Genomic DNA, 14,076 nt, shown 5'->3' with positions numbered 1-14,076 from the left:
AAATGGATTAAAGATCTAAACGTAAGACCAGAAACTATAAAACTCCTAGAGGAAAACATAGGCAAAACACTCTCCGACATATATCACAGCAGGATCCTCTATGACCCATCTCCCAGAGTAATGGGAACAAAAGCAAAAATAAACAATGGGACCTAATTAAACTTAAAATCTTTTGCACAACAAAGGAAACTATAGGCAAGGTGAAAAGACAGGCTTCAGAATGGGAGAAAATAATAGCAAACGAAGCAACTGACAAAGAATTAATCTCAAAAATACACAAGCAGCTCATGCAGCTCAATTCCAGAAAAATAAATGACCCAATCAAAAAATGGGCCAAAGAACTAAACAGACAGTTCTCCAAAGAAGACATACAGATGGCTAACAAACACATGAAAAGATGCTCAACACCACTCATTATCAGAGAAATGCAAATCAAAACCACAATGAGGTACCACCTCACGCCAGTCAGAATGGCTGCTATCAAAAAGTCTACAAACAATAAATGCTGGAGATGGTGCGGAGAAAAGGGAACCCTCTTACACTGTTGGTGGGAATGCAAACTAGTACAGCCACTATGGAGAACAGTGTGGAGATTCCTTAAAAAACTGGAAATAGAACTGCCATATGACCCAGCAATCCCACTGCTGGGCATACACATCGAGGAAACCAGAACTGAAAGAGACACGTGTACCCCAGTGTTCATCACAGCACTGTTTACAATAACCAGGACATGGAAGCAACCTAGATGTCCATCGGCAGATGAATGGATATGACAGCTGTGGTATATATACACAATGGAATATTGCTCAGCTATTAAAAAGAATGCATTTGAATCAGTTCTAATGAGGTGGATGAAACTGGAGCCTATTATACAGAGTGAAGTAAGTCAGAAAGAAAAACATTGATATAGTATATTAATGCATATACATGGAATTTAGAAAGATGGTAATGATGACCCTACATGCGAGACAGCAAAAGAGACACAGATATAAAGGAGAAACTTTTGGACTCTGTGGGAGAAGGTGAGGATGGGATGATTTGAGAGAATAGCATTGAAACATGTATATTATCATATGTGAAATAGACTGCCAGTCCAGGTTTGATGCATGAGACAGGGTGCTCAGGGCTGGTGCACTGGGATGACCCTGAGGGATGGGATATGGAGGAAGGTGAGAGGGGGGTTCAGGAAGGGGAACACATGTACACCCATGGCTGATTCATGTTAACGTATGGCAAAAACCACTACAATATTGAAAAGCAATTAGCCTCCAATTAAAATACACAATTAAATAAAATAAAATACAATAAATAGTGAAAAAAGACCCATGTGCATCTGGTCACAACTGACTTCTTCAGTCTTGTCTCAGTCCACTTCCAGTGTAAACATATTTTAAGAAAATGGTAAGATGTACCATCCCCAAGCTCCTCAGACGACTGGGTCTTCTTGTGTCTACACAACTGTTCTTCCATCTGGAATGGATCCAATCCATTTTCCATCTGGTGAATTCCTAAACTTCCTTTGGGAATCAGCCCAAAGGCAACATCTTCCCCACTGACCCTTGTCCTCAACATGTAGCTGATGGGGAGAGTCCCACTTCTGCATATCACAGTTCTCATGTAGAAACATAGTGACACTCAGAACATGACATTCATTATAATTCAAGTGCAGGGGGAAGGTTAAAAACTACATATGCCTGGGCCCACCTGAATATCTGAAATTGAAAGGATGAAGTAAAACTCAAGAAAAATCACATCTATTAATTTAATTGTTGCTAAGAATTGTGAAAAAAACATTAGCTGAAATATTAAAAGCAATAGGCTGGCCCCTAGAGAAACATAATTGACCAACACCAGCCAAACAAGAAATATAAAGTTAGTCCCAAAACTCCTTTAAAAATAATTGGAAGTCAAAGTCTTCCTACAAGGAGAAATCACATCCAGAGAGTTTTACAGTAACCTTCAAGAAACACATTTGTCTTAGCCTGCTTTCCCAAGAAAGGAGAGCCTGAAATACAGGCTTTCATGCTACTATCATCTGAGGAATTTGATCCAGGGGAGGAAGAGTGAAGGAAAATAGGAAAAAAGCAAGGAAGGAGAATCAATACCAGATTCATTAACCAACCTGGTCAACACTTGGTATCAAAAGCAACCAGCTCTTTGATCAACTGACCATCTTCTGAGAAGCCATACAACCACTCAGAAGATGCAGCCCATCCAAGGGAAGGAAGGGGGAAGAGGGTATCCACTGGTTTCCCTCTCTTTTTGAGAAAATGTTCCTCCCACAGGGAAGTAATTCTCTAAAACTTCTGTATTACAGATGAATTGCTAGGTTGAGAGGCACAACCAAGTTTCACTGCACAAATTCAGTTGGAATGCATGCAAAGATGATCCCCTGTAGTTGTGGCGGGAACAGAGACCACAGCAGGTACACTAGTTCTCTATACTGTCTAGCAGATTGTCCCCAAATATAACCCCTTGAAACAACAAGCACTGACTGTGTCACAGCTCCTGGGGCTGAGAGTCCAGGTGTGGCTTACCTGGGAGTCTCTGACTCAAGCTCTCTCCTGCTATCAGGCTGGGCTGCCTCTCATCCAAAGTCTCATCTGGGGAAAGACTCACTTTCAGGTCCTCCAGGTGGTCTGGCAGGGTTCAGATGCTCACAAGCTCAAGGATTCAGTTCCTCACTGGCTACGGCCCAGAAGCCCCTCAGATCTCTGCCACCGGGGTCTCTCCACAGAGCAGCTCACAACACGGCAGCCGCTTCCCCCAGAGTGAGGGTGTGAGAGGGGGCACCCATTTAATATTCTACTCATTAGAATCAAGTCACTTATCCCAGCCTCACCAGTGGGAAGGGATTAAATGGCACATAAGTACTAGGAGGCAGAGCCACTGGCGGCCAACTGAGAGGATGCCATGGCAGAGGTGAAGCTAAAATTCTGAGTTGTCACATAAAATCAATCCAATCACGCCCAGCTCACTCCATGAGGACAGTATGCACTTGATCCAAATAGAACAAAAAAGAGACAAGAAAGAAAGACTACATTTCAGTCTCATTCATGGGCTTCAACACAAAAATCCTGAGTAAAATAAAGCCAGTCAAATCCAGCAACAATAATACACCATGACCAAGTCGGCTTTTACCCTGGAACTCAAGGGTGGTTAACAGAGAATTAATATAAATATTAGTTATCAGGTTAATTTATTACAAGATTAAAGTCTTATCATCACAATAGCTTCAGAAAATGCATTTGTTAATATTCAATGTATCATTTATGATAGAAGAAGAATGCAAACTACTAATAGCAAGGAATTTCCTTAATGTGATAAAATTGTCTACCAAAATTACCGAACAAAACATCATTCTTCATAGTATAAAAGCATTATCTGCTTATGCCATTTTACCACATGCACATACAGCCTTTTCAAAATTTGTAACACTCTTTAAGTACACAAAACCCCATCAATTAATTTTATGCTGGAAACAAAAAGAATGTCATTACTTGTTTTTGTCAGAAACCCAGATTGTGGATCCCAGGTGAACAATTCAAAAAATCACTGAATAAATTAAACATTTTTGACCATTTGAGGCTGTTTGAACTGACCAACATGGGTTCATTCAGTGGGTTCATTCAACTGAGATCAACTAGGTTCAAATGCTGAGTTCTTCACCTTTAGTTACAACATAAGCTCCTGTGATAATCAGATGGACAAAATAAACCAAATCCCCAGAAAATAAACAAATACTCCTCATTAGTGCATGCAGTTCCAAGAGATTTCTAAGTAATGTCACCATGTGCCTGCCAAGTTAAGTGACTTTTTCCAGGGGCCCAGCCAGGCCAATTCCAGCCCACACTTGGACTCCAACACAAGAAGCCCTATTCTGATTGGACACACAGTTATCTGCATGGTCATATGCCCTGTGTATCAGTCTGAACTGGTCTTCGCTGTGTCCGGAGCTATGATGCACCATGGGGACAAAGTGTGAACAAGACTGTCACAAAGGGCACTTACCTAAGTGGGGTACCATGCATGCAGACACCTCCAAAGGATAGGAAAGGCAGAGATAACTGGGATCTGGAGCCTCTGTAGGGATGAGTGAGCTTCTTGGAGGAGGTGACACCACTTGCAGTACTAGTGGCAGAGCAGTATTTGTCTAAGGAGAGAAGCAGAGAGAGCATTCTAGGCTGTAAGAATGGTCTATCTTATCATTATCAATGCTGAGTATGTTTGTCATTTCTTGGTTGCAAAGCACGGAGTCTAAATCAGCCAGCTTTTATAACTGCTATGAAGGAAGTGATCAGATCACAGGCCAAGTTAGGGATCCTGTAATTCTGGGCCCAAGGTTTCACCCTGGACAGCTAAGCAGGGACCTGAAGGCTGTGCAAGACATCTGGGAAAAGCCACTGGGTGGGACTTCCCTGGTGGTGCAGTGGCTAAGACTCCAAGCTCCCAATGCAGGGGCCCCAGTTCAATCCCTAATCAAGGAACTAGATCCCACATGCCACAACAGATCCCATGCCACAACTAAAGATCCTATGTGCTGCAACTAAGATCCAGCACAGTCAAATAAATAAATATACATTAAAAAATTTAAAATAAAGCCACTGGGTTTCACAGACACCACAGGGACCTGTCTTGTACTTGTTAGGGTACATTCCTGGCATTTTTTTTTTTTTTTTACTATGATAAAATCCACCTGACATAAATTAAGTGGGCAATTTAATGTCATTTACCACATTCAACAGTGTTGTGCCACCACCTCCTCTAGTTCTAAGACACTCCCCTTCCACCAGGGTACACTCCTGAGCCCAACAAGCAGTTTCTCCCCACTCGCTCCTCTCCCAGCCCCTGGCCACCACCCATGTACATTCTGTCTTCCTGAATTTGCCCATTTTATATGTTTCATATAAACGAATCACATTATATGTAGCATCCTGTGTCTGAATTCTTTTGATTACATGCCTTTGAAGTTGATCTCTCTTGTACTATGTATCAGTACTTCACATCTTTGATGGCTAAAGAAACAATTATTGTATGGATACATCACGATCTGTTTATTCATCCACTGGTTTGCCTTGTTTCTACCCTTCAGCTATTGTGAATAGTGCTGCTATGAACATGCAGATACGTGTATTTGTTGGAGAAGCTGTATGCAGTTCTCTTAGGCATCTACCCAGGAGTGTAATTGTTGGCTCGGAGGTGCCAAACTGTTCTGCACAATGGCTGCAACTTTACATTCCTACCAGCAACAGATGAGGGTTCCAACTTCTCTTCATCCTCATCAACACTTGTTGTTTTCCTTTTTTTTTTTTAATAGCCACTCTAGCTTTTGTGAAAGAGTACAATTTCTGGGATTTTGACTTTCTGTAACCACATTAACTAAGAATTTGTGAGAATTTGCCAGAAACAGAGGGTGACAAGCAAACGATGTGGTTGGAAACCCAAGGAGGTCCCTGAGCCTTCTGTGGGCTCCGGGGCCACCTATGCTCTGTGTTCTATGAAGAGTTGGCTGGTAGGGATCCACAGAATGTGACTGATATGCAGGCCCTGGGTGAGTTATTTAAACCTTCTCAGCCTCAGTTGTCTAATCTATAAACTGAGTGATACTAATTATGTCTTTCCCTTCTAAAGGAGCCCAGACCACACCAGCCCCTGATCTGTGACCCAAGGGGCTTGGGGCCTGGATCTGCAGGTCAGTGTCCTGGTGGCTTTGAGAGAAGAGGACATGTGACCTTGCCCATCAGAAACCTGATCCTCAGCAGACTCTCAAGAAATGATCACTGAGATGTGAGGTCCTCTGCTTTCATCCCCCTTAACACTCCCAGTTGCAGAGGTACCTGGGTCATTCAGCTCCTGAGTCTTTCTGGGCTCTACTGGTGTGGTTCTGCTTACTTTGCTTCTCCCAAGTGCTACGGGTTCAGACTGAAAAATCAATGGAAAGCACTGTCCAATGTGGTAGCCCCAAGTCACATGAAGCTAATTAAAGTTAAAATGCAAATTACTTAAAATTAGATAAAACCAGACAAGCAGTTCCTTGGTCATACCAGCCACATTTCAATGCTTGTTTGTCTCTAGCAGCTGGAGGTCACCATACAGAATAACACAGGTAGAGAGCATTTGTAGCATCACAGAAAGGTGGACTGGACAGCTCTGGCCTAGAATAACAGATGAAAGCAGATTCACCAGGCAGGACTCACAGTCATGACATTTCAGAGAACCAGGGACAAAAATAAAATCCCAAGAACTTCCAAAAGTGGGGTGGAGATAAGAAACAGGTCAGACACAAAGAAATAGAAATCAGAAGGGCATTGAGCTTCTCAACAGCAGTAACAGAAGCACGACTCTGTGTCTTCAAATTCAGAGGGAAAATTCACCCCACCTCGAATTTTACACCCAAGCCATCAATCAAGTATGAGTGTAGAACAGAGAGTTAGTCAAACATGCAACTTCACAGAAAAAAAAAAAATACTCGTAAGTATCATGCCTCAGAAAGTGACATGATGATGCCCTCTATCAAAACAAGGACAAAACTAAGAAAGAGACAGCCTGAGCATCCAGGAACAGGTAAAATTCAGTGCAGCAGAGAGGCAAGGGGAACGCCCGGGAAGATGGCCATACGAGAGCAGAAGTAAGTAGCCTAGGCCTGAGCTAGGAGAGAGCTTGGGGAGGACTTGAATATCCTGAGAGGGGAGGCACACTTTTATAGAAAACGGATGATAGTTTGGGACACATAAAACTCATGATTACTAGAGGAACTATTGATTCCAAAAAAAAATGAAAAGATGTCGAGAACAGAAATGGAAGTACAGAGGTGTGTGTGGCTTCAGTCTGGATAATGAGAACTAAGGTCATCAAGATGCAAACACCAAATAAAAACCCCATCCCCATCCCTGTTTTATCCTCCCTGTGTGAGGCCAGGAGGATATCAGAAACCTGAATCCCCATCTCCCAAAGTAATCAAGAAACAGTAGGATAAGCATGTCATTTAATGACATGGCAACAAACACCGGAAGAAACTTCTCATTGGGGTGAAAAATGGACATTGGAAGGAAAAACTAGTGTGGGGATCAGGTATAGAAATGTGCCTCTAATTTTGTTGTAAACAGTGTAGGACTATTCCACTTTCTAAAGCATGTACATCTATAAATTTGGCTTTTAAAAATAAATTTTAGGTGCAGAGAACAAGATGGCGGAGGAGTAGGTGGACGTGGAGTACATCTCTCTCCACAGATACCTCAGGAATACAACTTCAGACCCAGAAGTGCACGGAGGACACCAGCTGGGAGCGGACAGGAGTACCTGACCAGTGGAAAAGAATATATACAACCACACGAAACTCACAGCGGCAGCTGAACAATCGAGAGGCTGGCCCATCAAATGCCTGACGCACTTAACTACAGAGCAGGACCCCACCTGGGGTGCTCCTTTCAGTGACTGATGCACCCATCTACAGAGTAGGATCCCAGTCGGGGGGACCCTCTATGTGCCTGACGCACCAAACAACAGAGAAGGACCCCAGACAAGGGAGTCCTCTAAGTGCCTGAATGGGCGAAGCTATGGAGAAAGACTGTCCTATGAGGCCTTCTGATCACCAGCTACAAGAGACTCAAAAAAAGACTCTGATAGGGCCATAACTCCTATGGCGGAGGCAGTCCGTGTCCTTGCACACTTGGTGCTGCCAGGGTCCCTGCAAGCCAAACAGCTGCACCACCTTCACGCTCAACTCTCACTGTGGCAGAGCTGCCACAGGCAAAAAAAAAAAAAAAAAATCCTGCATTTATGCACTCAGGGTCACTTCGGTCATGTCCGACTCTTTGCAACCCTGTGGACTGTGGCCTGCCAGGCTTCTCTGTCAGAGAGGGGGTTCTCCAGGCAAGAATACTGGAGCCTATTGGCCAAGACTGGTTGCCATACCCTTCCAGAGCACTATATTTCCTACCACCCTAGCCACCAACCCCCCTGAGTATCTGGTGCTGCCAGAACCCTTGTGACTCAAGCAGCTGCACCACCTCCACACCTGGCCCTCACAGGGGCAAACCCAAGCCCTCCAGGGCAGCCTCAGGAGCTAAACCCCAGTGGACGACCCACATGTAGAGGTGGAAATAAAACCACAATTGAAACCCAGGGGCAGTGTGGCTAAGGAAGAAGATCCAAAACCTTCCCACCAGCTGTACAAGTTGCAGATTAAATCCACACGATCAACTAAGCATACTCTTGTGTCTATGGAATATACAAAAGGCCATTGAGAGCGCCCACAACGGAAAGCGCACTAGCTCTGAGAGCTGTGGACACTGGAGGCAAGAATACACAGGAGTAGGACCAGATTAGAATCTGAGCAGCCCCCAGCAGATCCAGAGATCAGCAGTGTTGGAGGGCATCCTAGGGAGGTAAGGTAGACTGTGATTCCCAGCACGGGAAAGGACTCTGACAGCGTGGGAAAGTGACTCAAGAAAAACATTTATTCTTATATTTTGACTTGTTCTGCCCCCCCCCCCCCGCCCCACCGCTGCAGTTGTCGATTTTGTTGGCACTAAGAAATCCAATTAAGCTTTTGAGCTTTTTTCTTTTTCTCTCAGTCACATTTTTTATATCTGCCTCTATGTTGGGCTTTTGCAGTTCTGTGGAGTTTTCCTCTTTTTTTTCTTTTCTTTTTAATTTTAATTTTAAAAACCTATTATTATTTTTTCTACATTTATTCCTTTGTTTGCTTTTCCTATGTTTGTTTTCCCCTTGCAGTTAATCTTTAATGTATATAAACCTTCTTTATCTACCTCTATTTAACTTTGCATATCTATTCTTTCTTTTCTTTCTCTCCTTTGCTCTCAACATATTTGTCAGTTTTATTTTCATTGCTTTATTCCCCAATTGGCACCTTGCTTTAGTTTTGTTTTCCAGTTTGTGCTTTAATTTGTTTTGTTCTAGTAGATATAACTTTTGGTTTCCTCTGTTCACCAGGTCAATCTATTGTACTTTATTTTTGTTGGACTGTTTTGATTTTGCTTCTGGGTGTATATGTATATGTGTATATTCAGTCACATTTTCTATTGTTGTTACAAAACTCTGCCTCTACATTGGACTTTTGCAATTCTGTGGAGTTTTCCTTTTTTTCCCCTTTTTTCTCTCTTCTTCCATTTTTTTCTCTTTGCTCCTTTTTATAATTTTAATTTTTTAAAACCTATTATATTTTTTTCTACATTTATTCTTTTGTTTGCCTTTCCTACTGTTCTTTTCCCCTTGCAGTTAATCTTCAATGTGTATAAATCTTCATCTACCTCTCAGAGAAGGAAATAGCAACCCAATCCAGTACTCTTGCCTGGACAATCCCATGGACGGAGGAGCCTGATAGGCTGCAGTCCATGGGGTTGCTAAGAGTCAGACACGACTGAGCAACTTCACTTTCACTTTTCACTTTCATGTACTGGAGAAGAAAATGGCAACCCACTCCAGTGTTCTCGCCTGGAGAATCCCAGGGACGGGGGAGCCTGGTGGGCTGCTGTCTATGGGGTCGCACAGAGTCAGACAAGACTGAAGCGACTTAGCAGCATCTACCTCTTAGCATCTACCTCTAACTTTGCATATCTATTCTTTCTTTCTTTTCCTCTCAACATATTTGTTAGTTTTGTTTTGCTTTCATTGCTTTATTCCCCACTTAGCACCTTGCTTTAGTTTTGTTTCCAGTTTATGCTTAAGTTAGTTTTGTTCTTAACTGGTAAATATAATTTTTTATTTCCTTTGTTTGCCAGATCAATCTAATGTACTTTGTTTTTGTTGGACTGTTTTCAGTTTGCTCATGGGTGTATATGTATATCTGTATATTCCATTATTTTAAGTATTATTTGCCTAATTTTGTAACTACCACTTGTCTGGCGTTCATCTTTGGTTTCTTATTTTTGGATATTTGTTTTAATCTCACTTAATGCCATAACAAACCACTTGTGGAATCTTTGTTCCTGACCAGAGATCAAGCCCTGGGCCTTTGGAGTGGGAGCACTGACTCCAAGACCCTAGACTACCAGAGAACTAACCCTAGGGAGTATCAAACTCATACAAAGGAAACCATCTGAATACAAGACCTAGCATCACCCAACCACCAGTAGCACCCTGTGCAGGACGCCTCATCTAAACAACAAACAAAACAAAAATACAAACCCAATCATCAGAAGACAGGATTACCACATCACTCAGCCTTGCCCACCAGAAGAAAAACAGACAAAGAAACAAACAAAAACTCAGCACAAATCTCACCCTATACAAAGCTCACACAAACCATTGGACCAACCTTAGGAGGGCAGAAACCAAAAGGAAGAAAGAATTTAACCTTCTTCAAGGAAAGAATTCAACTTTCCTTGAAGCCTAGGAAAAGGAGACCTCAAACACAATAATTTTTTTAAAAAATGAAAAGGCAGAGAAATACTGCATAAATGAAGGAACAAACTAGAAACACAGAAGTCTAAATAAATGAAGAGGAAATAGGAAAATTACCTGAAAAAGAATTCAGAATAATGATAGTAAAGATGATCCAAAACCTTGAAAACAAAATGGAGAAAATGCAAGAATCAACTAACAAAGACCTAGAAGAACTAAAAAATAAGCGTACAGAGACAAACACCACAATTACTGAAATTAAAAATACTCTAGAAGGAATCAATAGCATAATATCTGAAGCAAAAGAACAAATCAGTGAGCTGGAAGATAAAATGGTGGAGATAACTTCTGAAGAGCAGAATAAAGTAAAAGGAATGAAAAGAGCTGAGGACAGTCTGAGGCCTCTGGGAACATATCAAACGCACCAACATTCGAATTATAGGGGTCCCAGAAGAAGAAGAGAAAAACAAAGGGTATGAGAAAATTTTTGAAGAGATTGTCGTTGAAAATTTCCTCAACATGGAAAAGGAAATAGCCAATCAAGTCCAAGAGGCACAAAGAGTCCCATACAGGATAAACCCAAGGAGAAACATGCCAAGACACATACTAATCAAACTAACAAAGACTAAACACAAAGAAAGAATATTAAAAGCAGCAAAGGAGAAGCAACAAGTAACATACAAGGGAAACCCCATACACTTAATAGCTGACCTTTCAACAGAAACTCTGCAGGCCAGAAGGGAATGGCAGGATATATTTAAAGTACTGAAAGGGAAAAATCTACAACCAATATTACTGTATCTTAATCTTAATCTAATTACTGATCCAGCAAGGATCTCATTCAAAATTGATGGAGAAATACGAAGCTTTTCAGACAAGCAAAAGTTAAGAGAATTCAGTACCACCAAACCAGCTTTACAACAAATGTTAAACGGACTTATATAGTCAAGAAATACAACAGAAGAAAAAATATCTACAAAATCAACCCCAAACAATTAGAAAATGGCAATAGGAACATATATATCAATAATTACTTTAAATGTAAGTGGATTAAATGCTCCAACCGAAAGACAGACTGGCTGAATGGATACAAAAACAAGACCCATATCTATGCTGTCTACAAGAAACGCACTTCAGACCTCAAGACATATAGACTGAAAGTGAGAGGATGGAAAAATATATTTCATGCAAATGGGAAGCAAAAGAAAGCTGGAGTAGCAATCCTTGTATCAGACAAAATAGACCTTAAAATAAAGAAGATTACAAGAGATAAGGAAGGACACTACATAATGATCAAGGGATCAACCCAAGAGGAAGACATAACAATTGTAAATATCTATGCAATCAACATAGTAGCAGCTCAGTACATAAGACAAACACCATCAGACATAAAAAGAGAAATTGACAGTAACACAATAATAGTAGGAGACTTTAACACCCCACTCACCCCAAAGGACAGATCATCAAAACAGAAAATTAATAAGGAAACATAAGTCTTAAATGATACATTAGATGAGATGGATCTCATTGATATCTTCAGGACATTCCATCCAGATGCAGAAGAATACACCTTCTTCTCAAGTGCACATGGAACATTCTCCAGGATAGACCACATCTTGCGTCACAAATCAAACCTCAGTAAATTTAAGAAAACTGAAATTGTATCAAGCATCTTCTCTGACTACAATGCTATAAGACTAGATATCAAGTACAAGGAAAAAAAACTGTAAGAAACACAAATATGTGGAGATTAAACAACACATTTCTAAATAACCAACAGGTTACCAAATAAATCAAAAGGGAAATCAAAAAACTTCTAGAAACAAATGACAATGAAAACATGACAACTCAAAACCTATGGGGTGCAGCAAAAGCAGTTCTAAGAGGGAAGTTTATAGCAACACAATCCTACCTCAAGAAACAAGAAAAACATCGAATAGACAACCTAACTTTACACCTAAAGCAACTGGAAAAAGAAGAAGGAAAAAAAAAATTAGTAGAAGGAAAGAAATCATAAAGATCCGAGCAGAAATAAATGAAAAAGAAGTGAAAGAAACAATAGTAAAGATTGATAAAACGAAAAGCTGGTTCTTTGAGAAACCCTTAGCCAGATTCATCAAGAAAAAAAGAGAGAAGAATCAAATCAACAAAATTAGAAATGAAAAAGGAGAGGTTACAAAAAACAATGCAGAAATGTAAAGGATTATAAGAGACTACTATGACCAACATATGGCAATAAAATAGATAACCTGGAAGAAATGGACAGATTCTTAGAACACAGATTGGACAGTGTTCAATCTTCCAACAATGAACCAGGAAGAAATAGAAATTATGAACAACCCAGTTACAAGCACTGAAATTGAAGCTGTGATCAAAAATCTCCCAAAAAACAAAAGCCCAGGACCAGATAGCTTCACAGCTGAATTCTATCAAACATTTAGAGATGGGATAATGCCTATCCTTCTAAAATTCTTTCAAAAAATTGCAGAGGAAGGAACATTTCCAAATTCATTCTACGAGGCCACCATCACCCTGATACCAAAACCAGACAAAGACAACACACAAAAAGAAAACTACAGGCCAATATCACTGATAAACATAGATGCAAAAATCTTCAACAAAATTTTAGCAAACAGAATTCAGCAACACATCAAAAAGCTCATACACCATGATCAAGTTGGGTTTATTCCAGGGATGCAAGCATTCTACAATATATGGAAAATAATCAATGGGATACACCATATTAACAAACTGAAAGGTAAAAACCATATGATTATCTCAATAGATGTAAAAAAAAAGCCTTTGACAAAATTCAGCACCCATTTATGATTAAAACTCTTTAAAAAAAGGGCATAGAAGGAACCTGCCTCAGTGTAGTAAAGGCCACATATGACAAGCCTACAGCACACATTATTCTCAATGGTGAAAAACTGAAAGCATTCTCCCTAAGATCAGGAACAAGACAAGGGTGTCCACTTTCACCACTATTATTCAACATAGTTCTGGAAGTCCTAGCTACAGCAATCAGAGAAGAAAAAGAAATAAAAGGAATCCAGATTGTAAAAGAATAAGTAAAGCTCTCACTCTTTGCAGATGACATGGTACTGTACATAGAAAACCCTAAAGGGTAGTATCAGAAAATTCCTAGAGCTAATCAGTGAACTTAGCAAAGTTGCAGGATACAAAATCAATACACAGAAATCACTTGCACTTCCATATACTAACAATGAAAAACCAGGAAGAGAAATTAAGGAATCAATCTCATTCACCATTGCAACAAAAAGAATTAAATATCTAGGAATAAACTTACCAAAGAAGACAAAAGAACTGTACACAGAAAGTTATAAGACACTAATGAAAGAAACAAAAAATGACATAAACAGAAGGAGAGATATTCCATGTTCCTGGGTAGGAAGAATCAATATTGTGAAAATAACTATACTACCAAATGCAATCAACAGATTTAATGTGGTCCCTATCAAATTACCAATGGGATTTTTTACAGAACTAGAACAAAAAATTTCACAATTCATATGGAGATATAAAAGACCCCAAATAGCCAAAGCAGTCTTGAGAAAGAAGAATGGAGCTGGAGGAATCAACCTTTCTGACTTCAGATTGTACTACAAAACTACAGTCATGTATGGTACTGACAGTATGGTACTGGCACAAAAACAGACATACAGACCAATGGAACAAGATAGAAAGCAC

At 40.3% G+C, this 14,076-nt stretch overlaps 2 protein-coding genes across 4 annotated transcripts in view; one reads left to right on the top strand and one right to left on the bottom strand.

Moving 5' to 3' along the window:
- ZNF3 (zinc finger protein 3) overlaps nucleotides 1–14,076 on the top strand; it is a 490,877-nt gene that overhangs the window by 370,459 nt on the left and 106,342 nt on the right. The gene's annotated exons all lie outside the window — the stretch shown is intronic.
- The window catches only part of LOC145531923 (cytochrome P450 3A24-like), a 104,574-nt gene that overhangs the window by 61,257 nt on the left and 29,241 nt on the right, over nucleotides 1–14,076 (bottom strand). For 2 of the 3 annotated variants that reach the window (XM_081555863.1, XM_081555861.1), the window contains one exon: nucleotides 4,012–4,153. In XM_081555863.1, the coding sequence (XP_081411989.1) occupies nucleotides 4,012–4,031 (20 nt within the window). In that variant the 5' untranslated portion in view covers nucleotides 4,032–4,153. Of the gene's footprint in view, nucleotides 1–4,011; nucleotides 4,154–5,837; nucleotides 5,923–6,044; nucleotides 6,156–14,076 lie in introns of all 3 variants that reach the window. The other variant, XM_081555862.1, reaches the window with a different exon arrangement.

Source organism: Giraffa tippelskirchi, chromosome 13 (assembly GCF_054371585.1).
Source record: "Giraffa tippelskirchi isolate mGirTip1 chromosome 13, T2T-mGirTip1v1.2.pri, whole genome shotgun sequence".
Taxonomy (NCBI): domain Eukaryota; kingdom Metazoa; phylum Chordata; class Mammalia; order Artiodactyla; family Giraffidae; genus Giraffa; species Giraffa tippelskirchi.
Note: the sequence above shows the minus strand (reverse complement) of the source record. Positions and strands in the feature narration are given on the sequence as shown.